Source organism: Trachinotus anak, unplaced genomic scaffold (genome assembly GCF_046630095.1).
Source record: "Trachinotus anak isolate AG129_WGS33_773 ecotype Australia unplaced genomic scaffold, CSIRO_AGI_Tana_v1 ptg000011l, whole genome shotgun sequence".
Taxonomy (NCBI): Eukaryota; Metazoa; Chordata; class Actinopteri; order Carangiformes; family Carangidae; genus Trachinotus; species Trachinotus anak.
The window spans coordinates 10,419,058-10,434,438 of NW_027273862.1; the positions used below are offsets into that span (position 1 = coordinate 10,419,058).

Here is a 15,381-nt window from a genome sequence, read left to right on the forward strand (position 1 = left end):
GGTGTCATTTGAAAGGCAGTAGACAAATCTGATTGGGAGATGGATGAAAGCTGCATTTCCTCAGTGTAACAAAACTAATGACCAGTGTTAACAGTTTCAGTACCTTAATGTTTTCATTCATTTCCAAAATATCAGCTTGTCAAATCGTCAAAGACACGAATCAGTCATATGTAAACCTTGTGATACTGGTGATATTGCAACATCTGTTCATGTACATCCTTAGCCCTCCACCTGTCCTCACCGCCATTTCCTGTTTGATACACTCGATTGTGGCCTCCAGGGCCCTGGTGCCCCGAGTGGCCTCGTCCTCCACAGCCTTGACCGTCTTCAGCAGGGACGTCACGTTGGTCACCATCACCTGGCAGAAAAAGTACAGGATATGCAAAAAAAAAAAAACTGATGTGATGTGTGTGATCATCCACATTAGATCAACAGACCCTAATTCACTGAGAGTTTGCTGTTACTGGAGCATAAATGGCCAGAGAGGGCTTTTGAGGATGTGACCAGTTGCTATGGTGTTTAACTGCTTGATTTGTTACCATGTCAACCATTGCTGCTGCATTTATTCTTATTACAACGACAATAAGAGTGGTATGTTACATTTTCTGAATCAAAATCAAAAGGGGAACTGTTAATGGATGAAGTAAACTGGCGGGAATGTCTGTTTTACGACTAATACAGCAAATAAAAAATATGTGACTCATCCGGGTACTTGATTTGAATGATGAACACAGGCTTGAGGACACTGGAAAGATATCATATAATAATCCAATACTGACATCTTTGTTTTACTACTATGCCCAAATTATCAAACACTCAGAGATATGTTATGGCACAATCTCTGATGGCGTCTTAGAGCATCGGACAGGGTGTACTACATCAAACTGACAGACAGGGGGCGCGCAGCAACCATGCAGAAAAGCCCACAGTCTTTGACTTGAAGCCAAAATATTAAAAATGGTTTACAAGATTTGTTTCACCTCATATCCTAAAATTGTATGTGAGGCATGTTGTTATTATTTGAGAGACTCCATGACTCATTGTGTGCAGCTGCAGACTGTGAGAACGACTCCTTTCTTTTTCACTTCACAGCTTGAAGTGATAATGAGCAGTCAACGGTGTCATGTTCAGATTATGAACTGTGGTTTGGTAAATTTTACACTGCATACGTCTTGAAGCAAAACATTCAGCTGAGTTAGCGGGGAGACTGTCCTCGGTTTAACTCGAGCGAGCAGGGTTTCATGACGACAGGAGGGCTGCTGCAGCTGATTGATGACCCTGCCTGAGGAAGAGGATGTCTGCCACTGATACAAACAGCATGTGCGAATATAGAGTTTCATTAACTTTTTATAAACCTTTTTTAAATCACTTGCATGATTATTGAGGGAAAAAAAAGAAAATAATATTATCATTGCCCATCAGAAAACAAGTTAGCATGAATTATTTGATTTCTCACGAGAGTAAAATACCAAGAAACTCAAACATTCTTACTTTAAGATTTCTAAATGAGAAAAAGACATGTGCACCATATTCAACTGTATTCAAGCCCACTGAAGGCCTCTAAATTAGATGACATAAATTTATGAATTGCAGATTCCCTGATCCCCTCACCTTGGCAGCGCTCTTCAGTTGGTACATAGATGGATCATCTGCTGCTTTGCCAGCGGCGCACTTGGTGGCACTAATGAGCTCAGCCAGCGCCTTGGCCACATCTTTGACAGCATTTATCAGAACCACCTAGAGAAAGGACACACAAACCGACACCGATTTATCACCATGCGCTCTGGAAAAAGAGACAAAACTCTGAGAGGTTACTTCTTGTGATAACAGGCATGGTGAATAAAGAATGGACAGAAAAGAGAGGGAAGAAAAAAAAAAAGGCTAACCTGCGTCTCAGGGTCGTCCGAGCCAATGCTGGCAGCTCCCAGTTTGACCACATCTGTGAGTTGGGTAATGGTTTTGGCAGAAGACTGGGCGGCCTGCGCCAACTTATCCTGACCGGAAGCTGCACCGGACACAAGCATCTTTGTGTCCTCCACCAGAGCTTTGGCCGTCTTCAAAATGTTTTCCCTGAGAGAGAAGACAAGGGGGCAGAAAAGAAGGAAGAGAGGAAGACAAAAGTGTGACTGAAGCTCTGATCTTCTGTAGACGTGTTACTGCAGCAGAAACTAGAATTACTGCCTCACAGATGTATACCTCCGCCAACCAGTGAAATTGCAGGAAACAGTCACAATCTGCATTTGATAACGGCTGGAAGACATTTGTGTGGAATTAGCTCATGAGTATTTGAGTTCTGGCCAAAGTGTTTTGTGAGGTGATGGTGACCTTTGACCTTTGTCCAAGTCCAAATGAACGTCTGACAGACAGATGGACATCTCGAAGACATAATGCCTCTGACCCCAGCCGTCGCCGGCGTGTAAATGTGTGCGAATTAGAAGCATCGTGAAATGACGCACACTGGCCCTCATCTCTTTTCATATCAAAGGCATTTGTACATCAAAGCTTGTGCAGACACAGGGAGGACAGGAGAGGTTACGTAACCAGTTGCAGGTTTATTTCCTTCTAAAACTGACTAGGAAAAATTGTAATAAGCTCCTGCAAATTGAGATTTTTGAGGCTGCTGTATGACATTAATTGAGATAAAAAGTGATTCCATTCCCTTTCATCCTGCCCTGACTGGGCTTCTTTACATTTGTGCTTTCATGATTCTTCATTGAGGTACAGTACCACTTCACTAACAATTATCTGTAAGGATCTGCGTTAATGATTTCTGGTCATAACAACATGTAATGTGCCAGGTCTTGTCTTGGCTCATTAGATATGTATCTGTTTGAACTAGACTCATTCAAAAATATCTAAGTTTAACTCACCTTAAACACTAGATTCTGAACATTTCCACTATTTGCACAACAATGTGGACTTTCATAATAATAGTATACAATAATGAACAATAATTTCTGACTTCTAAATCCTCTGCTTCCGAGTGGAGTCTTTACTCTAAGAGCAAGGACAGTAAGAGATGTGACACTTCCTCCATCTTTCAAACCCTGAGGGTAATTTGTGGTTTCTACCTCCAGAGATTTCCTTCCTCTGTTCACCAGTTAATATGTCATTCTGTCAGTTTTGGAAGAAAAATAACTGGGGGGCAGATTTCAGTCTCCAGTCAGGTCTTGTACTAGTAGACTTTGTGATGTCTAACACAGCTGTGTATGTACACAAAACATAAAATCAAGCAGCTCTCACCTGTGGTCAGCGAAGGACTCATCATTCTCTGCGTTCAGTGTGCCGGCAGAGGCAAACATGATGGTGGTGTCCAGATCAGCGATGATGCCAGACACTGCGCTGGCTGCTGTGATGCAAGCTTGTGTGCCCTTGTTGCCTGCCTGGAGGGCTGAGAGGACCAAGGACACCTGCGGACACAAACAGACATGACATCTCGTGAACAGACAGGTGAGTGTGTGCAGATATGGAGATAAGTCCGCCTTTATTAGTCAAAAGAGAGCAGACAAAAAAGCAACTGAACACTTCCATCTTGCATTGTTTGTGATATACATCTCCTTGGAAAATGATAAATGCATTCCAATAGTCGCAAGAGGATTCAAAAATCTGCTGTGACAGCAAAATACCATGTCGGTGCAGAGCAATGCACAACATCACTCACTCAGTGAAATGAGTACATGTCAAACTGCTTCCGACTCCATTTGTTTTCCCTCGCAGATGCCTGAGAGGCAGCAGAAATTGATAAACTGACGTTTCTTGACTCTCGCTGCTACAAAAAAGGAACTGACACTCAGAACAGAACAAGCCTGACATGTCACACAGAGAAAACCTGATCTCTTCTAAGGGATGAAACCACTACTGTTGCCTCGAGAGAAATTTGTTTGCTTTCACAGGCCAGAGCTGTACGATGTTGTTGGACTGACTGGTGGTGATCTGTGCAATACTTGAGCATGAATTATTCAACCAGACTGTGGAATAATGTGTTTTGCCTTTGAAGCATTAACAAGCCTATGGCAAAGACTTTCTTCCAAAGTGCTTTAATAAATAGTGCTATAATTCATTTATATTGAATTATAGCACTGTTACCATCTTAACCATCTTATATGATGGATACCATGACAGCAGGGTCACTTGATGTAAACTGCACAGCTGGAAAATATAATATATAATCCATTGATAAACACTGTCCAGAGTTAGTTCGGTGTGGATCGTAAGATCCTGAGCAGGAAAACATCCAGCCCAGAATGATTTAGTATTAACATGACTAATCAAATGTAATGAATTATTGATAATCAATGTGGCTTAGGTAGTGGTGTGGATCAGCAAATGAAAAGAAAATTCTTGCGCCAGACATAGCAGCAGCGGAAAATTAAAAAGACAATGTAGTTAAAAATAAAGAAATTAGAAATAACTGAGGCAACTATGTATGTATTTCCTAAAAATAAAAGACACCAATATTCTGAGTCAGATCTTTGATGTTGGGATAATACCTTCTCTGTGACTGCACGGGCACATTCAATGAGCTCTCGTTTAGTGTAGCTGTCAGAGGGGGTGATCTGCAGAGACCCAGCTTTCTGGACCAGGAAGATGCAGCCGTGTCCAAGCTCCTGCACTCGAGTCTTGATCTGGAAACCGATCTGGATGACACAGAACACAGTAATAACAAAATAAAACTATGTCCTATGAAGGTTTACACAGAAAACATTTCTCCACCCCACCATGACATTTCCTTTTTTCATGTGTGCAGATGTATGTAGTGCTCTAAAATTAATTTTGTTAAAGGATAAATCTGTCACACTGACATAGAGCTGTATAATGGGTCAGATAGTCTATCTTTGTGTGAGACTCAGGTCCTCCTCACCTCCTCTGGCTCAGCTGTGTGAGCAGCCAGTCGACCCTGGACAGCCAGCTGGCTGTAGTCCACGGTCACCTGAGAGGCCAGCGCTCCCAGCTCATCTGGACATGTCACTGATTTGGTCATCTGAGGGATAAAAACACACCCACTGTCAATCCAAGCTAAAACACAACACTGAGATTCACTTTCAGGCTCACTTTTGAAGAGCATTTCTGGTCGCAATGTATAAAAACATTTTGGTAGTGATGCTGAACAGCTTGGAGGACATGGCACTGATGAAAATGATGATCAAATGATCAAAACTAATTTAAGAATCATGAAATAAATTCACTCATCCATACCACACACATTTCATGTTGTCACAGTACAGTGAAGTGAGGCGGCACTGCTTAATCCCAGATGTGGTTTTTAATGCCCGATGACTCCACCATGTTTATGCACTGTCGCGGTAAAGCCCCTCAGAAATTACACTGGCTCCCAGTTAAATACTGCATTCATTTTAAAATACTCCTGCTTGTTTATAAATCTCTCCATACCTATCAAATTTTCTCCATGCATATAAACCCTCTAGATCACTATGTTCCTCTGATGCCCAACTACTCCACATTTGCCCTTCCAGACTGCACACCATGAGCCACATTGCCTTTAGTGTAGCCGGCACTGACCTCTGGAACACTCTCCCCCAGACCCTCCGTGAGTGCAAACCTGTGGCCTCTTTTAAGTCACAACTTAAAATGCATTTATTTAGGCTGGCCTTTCCTGATGCTCTGTGAAGTGTACATTATACACACATACACACATGATTAGATTTTTAATCTAATCATGTGTGTATATGAGTGTGTGTGTGCATAAGTATGTATGTGTGTATGTATATGTATGCACATATCTTGTTTATGTTTCTGAATGTTTTATTGTCATTGGGTGGCTTGAAAGGTGCTTATAAATGTATTATTATTATTATTATCATTATTTAAGTCATGTTGGGATAAAAAACTGAAACTGATCATTAATCAAGCAGGTGGTGGCCACTAGATATTTTACATTTTCGGTTGATTGTGAATTTTTACCATACACTGGTTGGGTTTATGACAATTCTGAAAACAAAATTGCTAAATATGTCCCACAAGTAAACATCTCACAGTCACATTTCCGAAAAAGGTTCATGAGTTTAAACAATGATTGTCATGATTTACCATTTCCTGAGCAGTCACAGCAATACCCTTAGAGTATTTCACCATACTGGTCTGGTAATCCACAAATGAGCCCTCAGGTTCAGGTGGTGTACCTTCATCCAGCTAAAGAAAGACAAAAAAACCACAAACACAAACACACACATAGACACACACACACAATTAATACAACACTGCAATTTTCATTTTAGGCTTGATTGGTTTGTCCTTCACAAAAAAGGTACAAACATCCTCAAACAATGAAGACAATCAATCATTCACTTCTTCCGCTGCAGTGACATGTTAAATCTAATCTACCCTTCAATTATAGTTTATCTGCCAGGTGTGCAGGCATCAGTTGAACCAATGTTAATGCAATTTTATATTCAAATAAACACTCAGTGTGAATGCTAAACAGTCATTATAAATTATCCACCAAATCCACTCTGCAATTACAGCTTCAAACCAGCATCAACCACAAAAATGCATGATCACCAGTTTGCAGTGCATAGATTATTTTTCCAGCATTTCTACTAAATGAAACCGGGCTCAACACATCCGGGTGTCACGGCAGAGCTGAGGAGATGACAGAGAAGAATCCGTAATATCACAAGTACATGGTGTTCGCTTCGCCTGCTGAGTGAAACGACACCTTGGAGTCTGCGGTCTTGACTGAGTGACTAGCAGTTCAGCAGAAAGGGATTTAAAATCACCTCTGCTCAAACCACAGTGACCGTTACGTCGATGGCTTGAAGAGGATTATCGCTTTTAAATCAGCTACTCACATGTGCACACTGAGTGGCGCACGGACAAAACACACACCCACATGCACATCATGCAGTCCCACAGCGAACCGCTTTCATTAATTATTCATGACATGCTACTTAAAGTTGGCGCAGAGATGCTGCTCCCTCTGGTGACCCGCACCTGAGGCACTTTTTCACCTTTGCAATTTCTCTGCGAATTCTCACCAAGGAAGGCGACGAGGGATGTCATTACTCACTGCCGTTCTGTGTCTGCACCTGAGATAAAAGGCTTATTCGTGCTCCACGCCTTAAGTGTTTGCCAATAGCCTGACTGTTAATTGGAAAGACACTAGCTGAGAGAGGCTGTGTTGACGGTCAGTTTTCCTTTGCTTTAGTGGCTGGTGATTTATATTAATATGCTAATCAGTGACTTTTTCTGGTGCCTGGGAGACTGTAAGTAATCATGATGGTGCACTCTCCAACAGGAAATTATGGATCACAAAAGGAATAAAAATGGGAACTCTTAATTACAAAATTACAACTGCTTGTATAAATGTTGGTACATCCTGGATAAAAATGAAAAACATTTGTCTCCCTGCCAGCGTTCCTGTACTCACTGTCAACTTTTGGGTTTTGCCACTGTCACCCTTTTTAAAACGAGATCTTTTCCACTATATACTTTTACCACATTTTTCTAAAATGTGTGGTATAGTCTCAAGTAACCTCAATGGTGGTTAGTGCATACGGGGCTCATTTCTGGAACCAAGCTTACACTGTCCTTTTGCAGAGTTGTTGAGAGCACTCGGTACAGGGAGAGTGTGGGGGGAGCTATGATGAACCTTTGACTCAACAGGGGGGATCTTGATCACCTTAGGATAAAGGTGGATGATCCTATTCTGAGATTTGCAGCCGCACTATCTTGTGACATAAATAAATACAAAGACGAGCTGTCTGTCAATCAATCAATTAATCAATCACCAAGTGGTGTAAACTGCCGCTGGGTCATATGATAGTGACTATGAGTAAACACTGACCAAGAGTAAACTGGGCACATCTGGATAAGTCATTGAATAATCATCAGCTGTGTACAGAAGAGTTATAGTTGAGCATGTGGTCTGGATGCCTTACAGATAATTTCATCTGGACATTTTCAGAGGTGCCCACCTGGGAGGAGACCAGGCTCAAAATACACTGGAGGGATTATTTTTATCCTGCCTGAGCTGGAAACACCCCCAGGAAAATATAGATAACATGTCTGAAGAAATTATGTCATGAGTATCGCGCTCAGGCTATTGCCCCTCCCCCATGCACAATAAAAACCTTTGGCAAAAACCACAGCCTACTTGACCTGTTATAAACCTTGTTATATATGACCTTTGTTATAAAAACAAATGTAATTTTGGCCCCGACTGCACACTCCTGTATGTGGGTGCTCAGCATTTTCTGTGGGTGCTCGGGCCTGGAAGCCCCCACAGTTTCGGTGCCTATGATTGGTGGTTTCTGTCTGCCGCAACCATGAAAGGTTTATTCAACCTATAACAGTCTAAGCATAAGAGAAATCTTAAACTGTGGAGATACTACACTGTGTGTTCTGATCGCCATTGTTTACCCTGCACCCCAGCATCAAACATCCTGTGAGTCACCTTGGCCATAGCCTCTGCGATAGACTCCACCATTCCTCCCACCATTCCCACTTCACTGGCAGCCTCATTCAGCGTCATCATGATGTCATCAACCGCCTCCTTCATGAGCTGGGCTGCCTCTGATATGGCATCGTGGGTATGGGATGCCTGTGAAGTGTGACACAGCACAGTACAAGCACACATCATATATTTGCAAATGTCATCAATACGTCACTACATGCGTTTCTGCATATAAATGACCTCCTGCTATCCAGCACATGCACAGTTAATTATCCTCACTGAGGCATTCAGGATCCTGCAGTTATAGTAAGTGACTGTGCCGATAATCCTTGAAACTGTGGAGCAGTGGTGAAGCACCAAAGTAAAAAAAAGTCCTGACAGCAGAAAATGGAGCATAAAATGTTCATACCTTTGGGTTTCCTCCACCCTCCTTGGCAGCATAGAGCATCTGCAGGGCGGACTCAGCCAGAGTCTTAGTTTGGTCTAGGAAAGTCATCTGCTGCTGGTGGTCATTCAGCTTGGATGCCACACCCACGGAGGCCATGATCAGTGGCTCAAAGTAACCAGCCAGTTGGGTCACCTGAGGCAAAGAGTGACAGTTTTTAATGAGTTCTGTGGGAACATCCTCCATATAATTAAATGTCACATTTTTCACACAAACAAGCAGAGTTAGAGAATTGGCCATTTCAGATGAGGATACAGAGAAAAGACCTGTGGGCACAGCTGGCTCTAAGTGAGTCCAATGATACTGAAAACATGACAGATAGAACATTTAGTTGTATCTGCCATCTGAACAATGTATCATTTATGTGACACAGAAAAACAAAACATACATAGAATACATTAAATTATTAGATATTGATATATAATGCTGTGGTAGTTATCATAATATTATTTTTGTACATATCATCCACTCCAAATTAAGTGAATATGAAATACTGCTATCACTGAATATTGCTGCTAGAAGTATCACAGTGTTGCTCCAGAGTTATAGCATTAAAGTAAAGTAATTAACTCCCTGCCCCATATACCTTGTGTCCTAGTTGGGAAGCCTCGCCTCTGGCAGCAGTGGAAATGGGGTCAATTAGGTGGCCAATTTCCTGCACAGTGGACGTCAGCTGCTCTTGTAGCGCCTAAAGAGATGGAAATAAAAAGAAATGAGTTTGTGTTGCTTTTTATGGGAGACAGAGGTGGAACCTGCTGAAGAGCTGCTCGAGGTTCTGCTATGAGCTTAAATGCTTCACAATCCAGCAAAACTAGTGCAAGTGCCCAAAATTGCTCTATGACCATTTCTGCATTATAATGTGCTGAGGCATGGGTTTCTAGTAGCATGTCGACTGTAGATCTGCCACAGGACACATCAGTTCAAAATAATGAATTACACTGGATAAAGTGTTTTTAAATTACATCAAATCCCTGAGCTGTTTGTGACCTACAATGGACAGAGACCTAATTAAAACCACCAGTAATAGATCCATAATTTCAAAGGGAGACACAAGACTAGGTCAAAACCTAGTACATGTCTGGACCGCATATGGTCAATGTATGAAATTAAGGACGTAGTTCGAAACTGTTTTGGAAGCGCTGTAAAAAAAACTGACATCACATCATATTTGCACTCAGCCTAGTGTCAGCTGGTTTGAGCCCTTCATCTGTGTAGTTCTCTCCTGCACTCTGTGCTCACAGGCACAGCGTTTTAATACAGCCAAATTTCTGATTGTTTTTTCTATTTCTGCTGTCAGACAATGGAACATATTTAAAATAGTCTCTTTGTGAGCACAGAGAGCAAGAGGGAGGGCTGAATCCAACTAAATGCAAATATCAAACAACAATGTCAGCTGTTTTTAGCGATTCCACAGCAGTTTTCAACTACGTCCTCAATTTTGCATATTGAGAGAGCAACGGCCAATAGAGAAACTCCAACTCAGTCACACGGAATTCAGCTGACCAACAGTGGAAATATGATCACTCAACTGTGATCAGTCAATAGTCAGTCACTCACTCACAGACATTCAAAATAATAGGGCTGGCCCCGCTGTAGCGGTTCAACCAAAAAGTTAGAGATAAACAACCACACGAGGACAAGCAGATGGAGACAAATGCAAACAGAGAAGGTTACAAGTGGTAGAAAGTAGAAAATGATGAGGTATTTTCTGATGGTTGCTTACTTCCAGTGAGATCTCATCCCTGCTGGGTAAGTTCTGGCTGACTGCTGCCAGAGAGGCCTGCTCAATGTCCCGGATACATTTGTTGATGTTATCAATTGACGAGTCGCACTCCCGCTGGCCTGGGGCCTTGTCCCTGAGAATAAAATGGGAGCAGGGAAAGAGGAGAAACAGTAAAAATGGTTGGAAACAGAAATGAGAGTAAAATTGAAGGGTGATGTATGGATGTATGTGTGAAAGTGATGAAACACACAGGAAGAGAGAAAAGAAGTGCAAATGTTAACAAAACTAACACTTATTAAAACACAGACAGGTTCCAGGATGTCTCTATAACATCATTCCTACATCTCATTGCCGTGTCTGCTGAAATGTGGCCTGTAGGGTCTCACTACGCAGGGACGTCAAGCTGGGCAGCCAAATTAGCTCTGAAGCTTCTGAGTGCTCTGGGACAGTGGCCTCATGGGCAGAATAGGTTTAGTTAAAAATCCACATCCATGCATGGTGGAACACTGAAAGTAAAACTAAAATAAAACTTCACCTTTGTGAGCAATGGGACTAACAAAGTTATGAGGATGGCTTTTGCAGGAAGGAGTCCATTCCTATTTGTGTTCAATGGCACCACAGTGTATCACTGAATACGATTAACGGCCAAGGCCAAACTCCCAGCATTCAATTTGCAGTCTTAAAAGGGAGACTGTGATAAGGGCATCAGAGTTGAAAGAGATGCTAAGGCGGCTGCATGTGAATGCTAATGTGCAGATGTTCTGAGCCAAGCAGGAACCTTAAAATTCAGCACGTTTGACACTGGGAATTAGTTCCTCATGGGCATCAGTTTTGTTCTGATCAAGGTCAGGTACAAAAGGTGTGAAAGAAGAGATTAAAAATGTAAGCTGGGGACGTATAAGAACAAGCATTTGCCACACCATGGTACAGAACTTTGGCATCATTTCTCAAGGGGGCTGAATTAGTCTCAGAGGCGTTTTATGCATATATGGAATAAAAGCTGTATTGCAGTGAAAATTTAACAACATTTTAGCCTTAGTTGTAAATATTCACCTCCTACAATCCCCTTACCGCATTCTGACAACGTGCCTGACAATGTCAAGGTAATAAGAAGAAACCAGAAAGAACACAGCCAAGAAAACTCCCATTAAAAAAAAAACAAACAAAAAAAACAAAAACTTTTTTTGCACTTCAAACAAATGCCATACAAAGTATAAATCTGAGGTGCTGATAGGCAGATTTTCATATCTTGGATTGAGCCGGGCTAGCAGTTTCCCGGTTTCCAGTCTTAATGCTAAGCTAAGCTAACTGCCAGCTAACTTTAAAGACCCTCCTATACTTTGTGTCTCATATATTTGATCTGATTCACTAACCGGATTGCTGTGATGAGACTCTTGATGGAGTCAGAGACGGTGCGAGAGTGACCAGCCAGAACAGACCAAGTGGGCGGGTCTTTGGGGTTGATAACCAAGGAGCGCGCAGTCTTGAGCAGGTGGGTGGAGCTGTCAAGCATGGAGCGTGCTGACTGGAGGATGGGCTCCTGTGCCGCAGAACCCTGCAGAAAAACAAAGAAACAGAGGAAGTGAATTTGAGTCTGAATGTAGGCATATATACATTTATTACAACATCCTGTATTTACAGCATATGCCACAATTTTCTCTAAGACCTGTATTGGCCTAATAAAACATGTAATAGCTTATTCAAACCTCGTTGCTGATTTGAGCAGGGATGCTGGCAAACTCTGGGTTGGAAGCAAATGTTGTCAGGTTTTCCACAGCCTCGATTAGCGGAGCTGTGGCGACTCGACACCTGTTCCTGTTCTCATCAGAGAAATCTCCATCCAAGGCCTACACAGGGAGAGAGAACACATCTGATTAAACTTCAGCACCTATTAAGTTTTCTAACCCAAGAGTCAAGAATGAAATGAATCCTTGGCGGAAGTTTGATAGGAATCTGCAAACAAATACGAGCTGATATGAATCACAAATGCTTCAGATTCCACTCCACAGAGGATTCATCAGATTTATCTCACATCAATCACACAGGACATTGCTATCAAAGTTAAATCCATTTCCCTACTGTGGTGTGCCAATTAACGGATGGAGCCAACCTTTTCATAAGACCAACAAAGAAATCCTACCTTGATGGTTTTGACCAAGTTGGCCGTGCTGTTTGCCACCTCTTTGGCAGACTGGACAAAGTGCCTCTTGGCAACTGGGTTGGTTGTCTTGGAGGAAGCCAGACGGCAGGCGTTGCACAGTGATGAGGTGTGCTTAGCAACAATGGTGGCTGCAGAGAGCACCTGTCCCATTGTAAACAACAGCATGTTAAATTAGAAACTAGTTAAAATAGTCCATCAGCAGTCATCAAGTACTAACTCCCTGTCCTGTGAGGATGAAAGTTCAGTGTTTGTACTCCTGACCTTTCTATGTACTAATAGCTATTTACTAATAACAAGCATCTCCCCTTAAACCTGTGGTATAGACTGGTGATGTGGGAGCATTTTTGGGGGGCTTATAATTACACAAAAAAAGTCTCCGCCTCAGAGAATACTGTTGCGGAAAATAAGGTGATAATTAAGTAAATATTAGACTTTCACACCAGACAGATTATAATACCATTTTGAGAGGTACAAAAAGATGACTGTCAACTTCAAGCTCATCAATTTTTGTAGAAAACTGAGTAACTGTTCTGATTGTTATGGGGCAGAGTAGCTCTACATTTTCTTTCTGAGCGTTTCTATTAAATACAAGAACCCGGTTTCATTTAAACATTTAAATTGATGATGATGGTGATGATCCAGAGCCGTTTCTATAATGTCAAGGATTCAGGGATATTTTTATTTATGGTCACAATAACATTATCTGCAATAAAATAAAATTGCACCCACATAAAAACACTCAAGGTTCACTCAAGGTTGCTTTAATGCACATTTTACTATACAGAGAATATAATAGGTGCATGTACCTGGGAGGGGCTGCTGTCTGGGTCCACAAGATTCTGACAGGCCATCTGGATTGCCTGGTTGGCTTTAGCAAATTGGATGGGATCCACCAACCCCTGGTGCCCAGCCTGACTGTTGGGATCAGAGACACCCACCAGGTAGGAGGCCTGGGCAGAAATAACACTTGTCATCAGCATACACCAGCATCACTCCTACCAATAAACAGGCTATATAAACCACTCATTAGCTCCTATCCAATATTTCTCCTCAGGTTCTTAACTGTACCTGTCCCGCAGCTTCAGTGAGGCCACACAGGGCCTTGGAGGCTGATCCCACACAGTCTCCGAATGCAGGCACATCTCCGGTCTTGCAGTTCTGAGAAATACCTGCCATGGACTCTCCGAGGACCTGAACAAAGCGCCAGAAGAACAAAAAGAGAGAAGAAAGGGAGAATTTCTTTAGATGCTAAGCTCTGTGTGTGTGTGTGTGTGTGTGCTCAGTGTTTTGATAACTTAGCTGTTTGCCCTGAAGGCTTACCTTGGAGTTCTCCATCACACTCTCAATGCAGTCAAAGTAGGAGAGGTCACTGATCGGCTCATTGGGGTTGTCCAGCATTCCTCTGACAGCCTGAGAGATAAGTGTTTGTTTGAGAAAAGTATTCCTCTGGTTATTTGTTTTCACAAAATCCTCTGTGGTTAGTGCCAGAGAGAATTAGTACAACCGCAATCATTATTCTTCTTTTGGATACTACACAGGTAGTGTGTGGTAAATAAACCGAAATTAAAACTTTATCAAGACTTAACTGGGCTATGAAACCAGTCACTCTGTTGACATGATTGCTGAATCTTCCTAAATGATTTCTGCTTCACTACAAAGTTTTGTTTACCTCCAACTCTCTGAGGGCGTTGTCACACTCCTTCTGGCCAGGAGCCTGCTGTGTGCACAGTGTGATCAGCTGGTTGATGCTGTCAGTCACTGCCCTGAAACAAACAGAAAATATATATACACATATATGACATGTGTGTGCACATTTACTGAAGGTTTCTGTGCTGTGTGTTAACAACAAAACCCCTGCCTGCACCCTGTGTTTGCGTGCAAATTATGCAGTTAAGTATTGCAGTTCATCATGTATAGATATTGTGGTTTTTTTTTTGGTTTTTTTTGGCTTTTATTTTTTTTCATTACATATTGAGTTTGGCAGCTGCAATCAGCACCACTGAAGCCTTTTATGACCAAGTTATGACTTTCATGGTGGGCAGATGTCTGAACACATTTTGCTGATAACTTGGCAATCAAAACAAAATGCACTTGCCTTGATGGATGATATTACCACGGTTCAATACACTGCATGAGTCACTTACTGCTTAGTGGTTTAAAAACAACAGTTTAAAGCACTGGACAGAGGGAAATACCATATTCCAGTCAAATGCCTGATGTACCATGCATCGCACTTTTCTTATTTTCAATTTAATGGTAAACTCTTCGCATATCCGAGAAAATATTGGCTAGATTATAACATATATTCAGTTGGCAGTTTATTAGGTGTACTTATCTAAAACTAACCTGTGTCCAAACTGAGATTCATCTTTATGACATTTTGGAGGCTGTAGATTGTGGTGCTGTCGAATTGTGTTACATGGACGGGTGTTTCTATTATTTTGCCCATTTTTATCAATGAGAGTAGGCTAAATAACAGTAACACCTCTTTCGTTGCAATGCAATTAAACAGCACCACAAACGACACCCTATACCTTCATGGAGAAGAATTTATATCAGGCCTGTTGGATAAGACTTCATTAGTTTTAGCTAGGTGTTCCTAATAAACTGACAACTGAGTGTATACACTGTGGATAAAA

The 15,381-nt window shown here is 41.8% G+C and overlaps 1 protein-coding gene across 2 annotated transcripts in view; it reads right to left on the reverse strand.

Moving 5' to 3' along the window:
- tln2a (talin 2a) overlaps positions 1-15,381 on the reverse strand; it is a 91,741-nt gene that overhangs the window by 8,309 nt on the left and 68,051 nt on the right. For both annotated transcript variants that reach the window (XM_071488162.1, XM_071488163.1), the window contains exons 33-50: positions 14,412-14,505; positions 14,063-14,152; positions 13,811-13,933; positions 13,549-13,692; positions 12,722-12,883; positions 12,288-12,428; positions 11,955-12,136; positions 10,582-10,714; positions 9,445-9,546; positions 8,823-8,993; positions 8,414-8,560; positions 6,049-6,150; positions 4,862-4,981; positions 4,491-4,637; positions 3,244-3,410; positions 1,887-2,070; positions 1,612-1,737; positions 242-358 (exon numbers count right to left, since the gene is read on the reverse strand). In XM_071488162.1, coding sequence (XP_071344263.1) covers positions 242-358; positions 1,612-1,737; positions 1,887-2,070; positions 3,244-3,410; positions 4,491-4,637; positions 4,862-4,981; positions 6,049-6,150; positions 8,414-8,560; positions 8,823-8,993; positions 9,445-9,546; positions 10,582-10,714; positions 11,955-12,136; positions 12,288-12,428; positions 12,722-12,883; positions 13,549-13,692; positions 13,811-13,933; positions 14,063-14,152; positions 14,412-14,505 — 2,452 coding nt within the window. The remainder of the gene's footprint in view (positions 1-241; positions 359-1,611; positions 1,738-1,886; positions 2,071-3,243; positions 3,411-4,490; positions 4,638-4,861; positions 4,982-6,048; positions 6,151-8,413; positions 8,561-8,822; positions 8,994-9,444; positions 9,547-10,581; positions 10,715-11,954; positions 12,137-12,287; positions 12,429-12,721; positions 12,884-13,548; positions 13,693-13,810; positions 13,934-14,062; positions 14,153-14,411; positions 14,506-15,381) is intronic.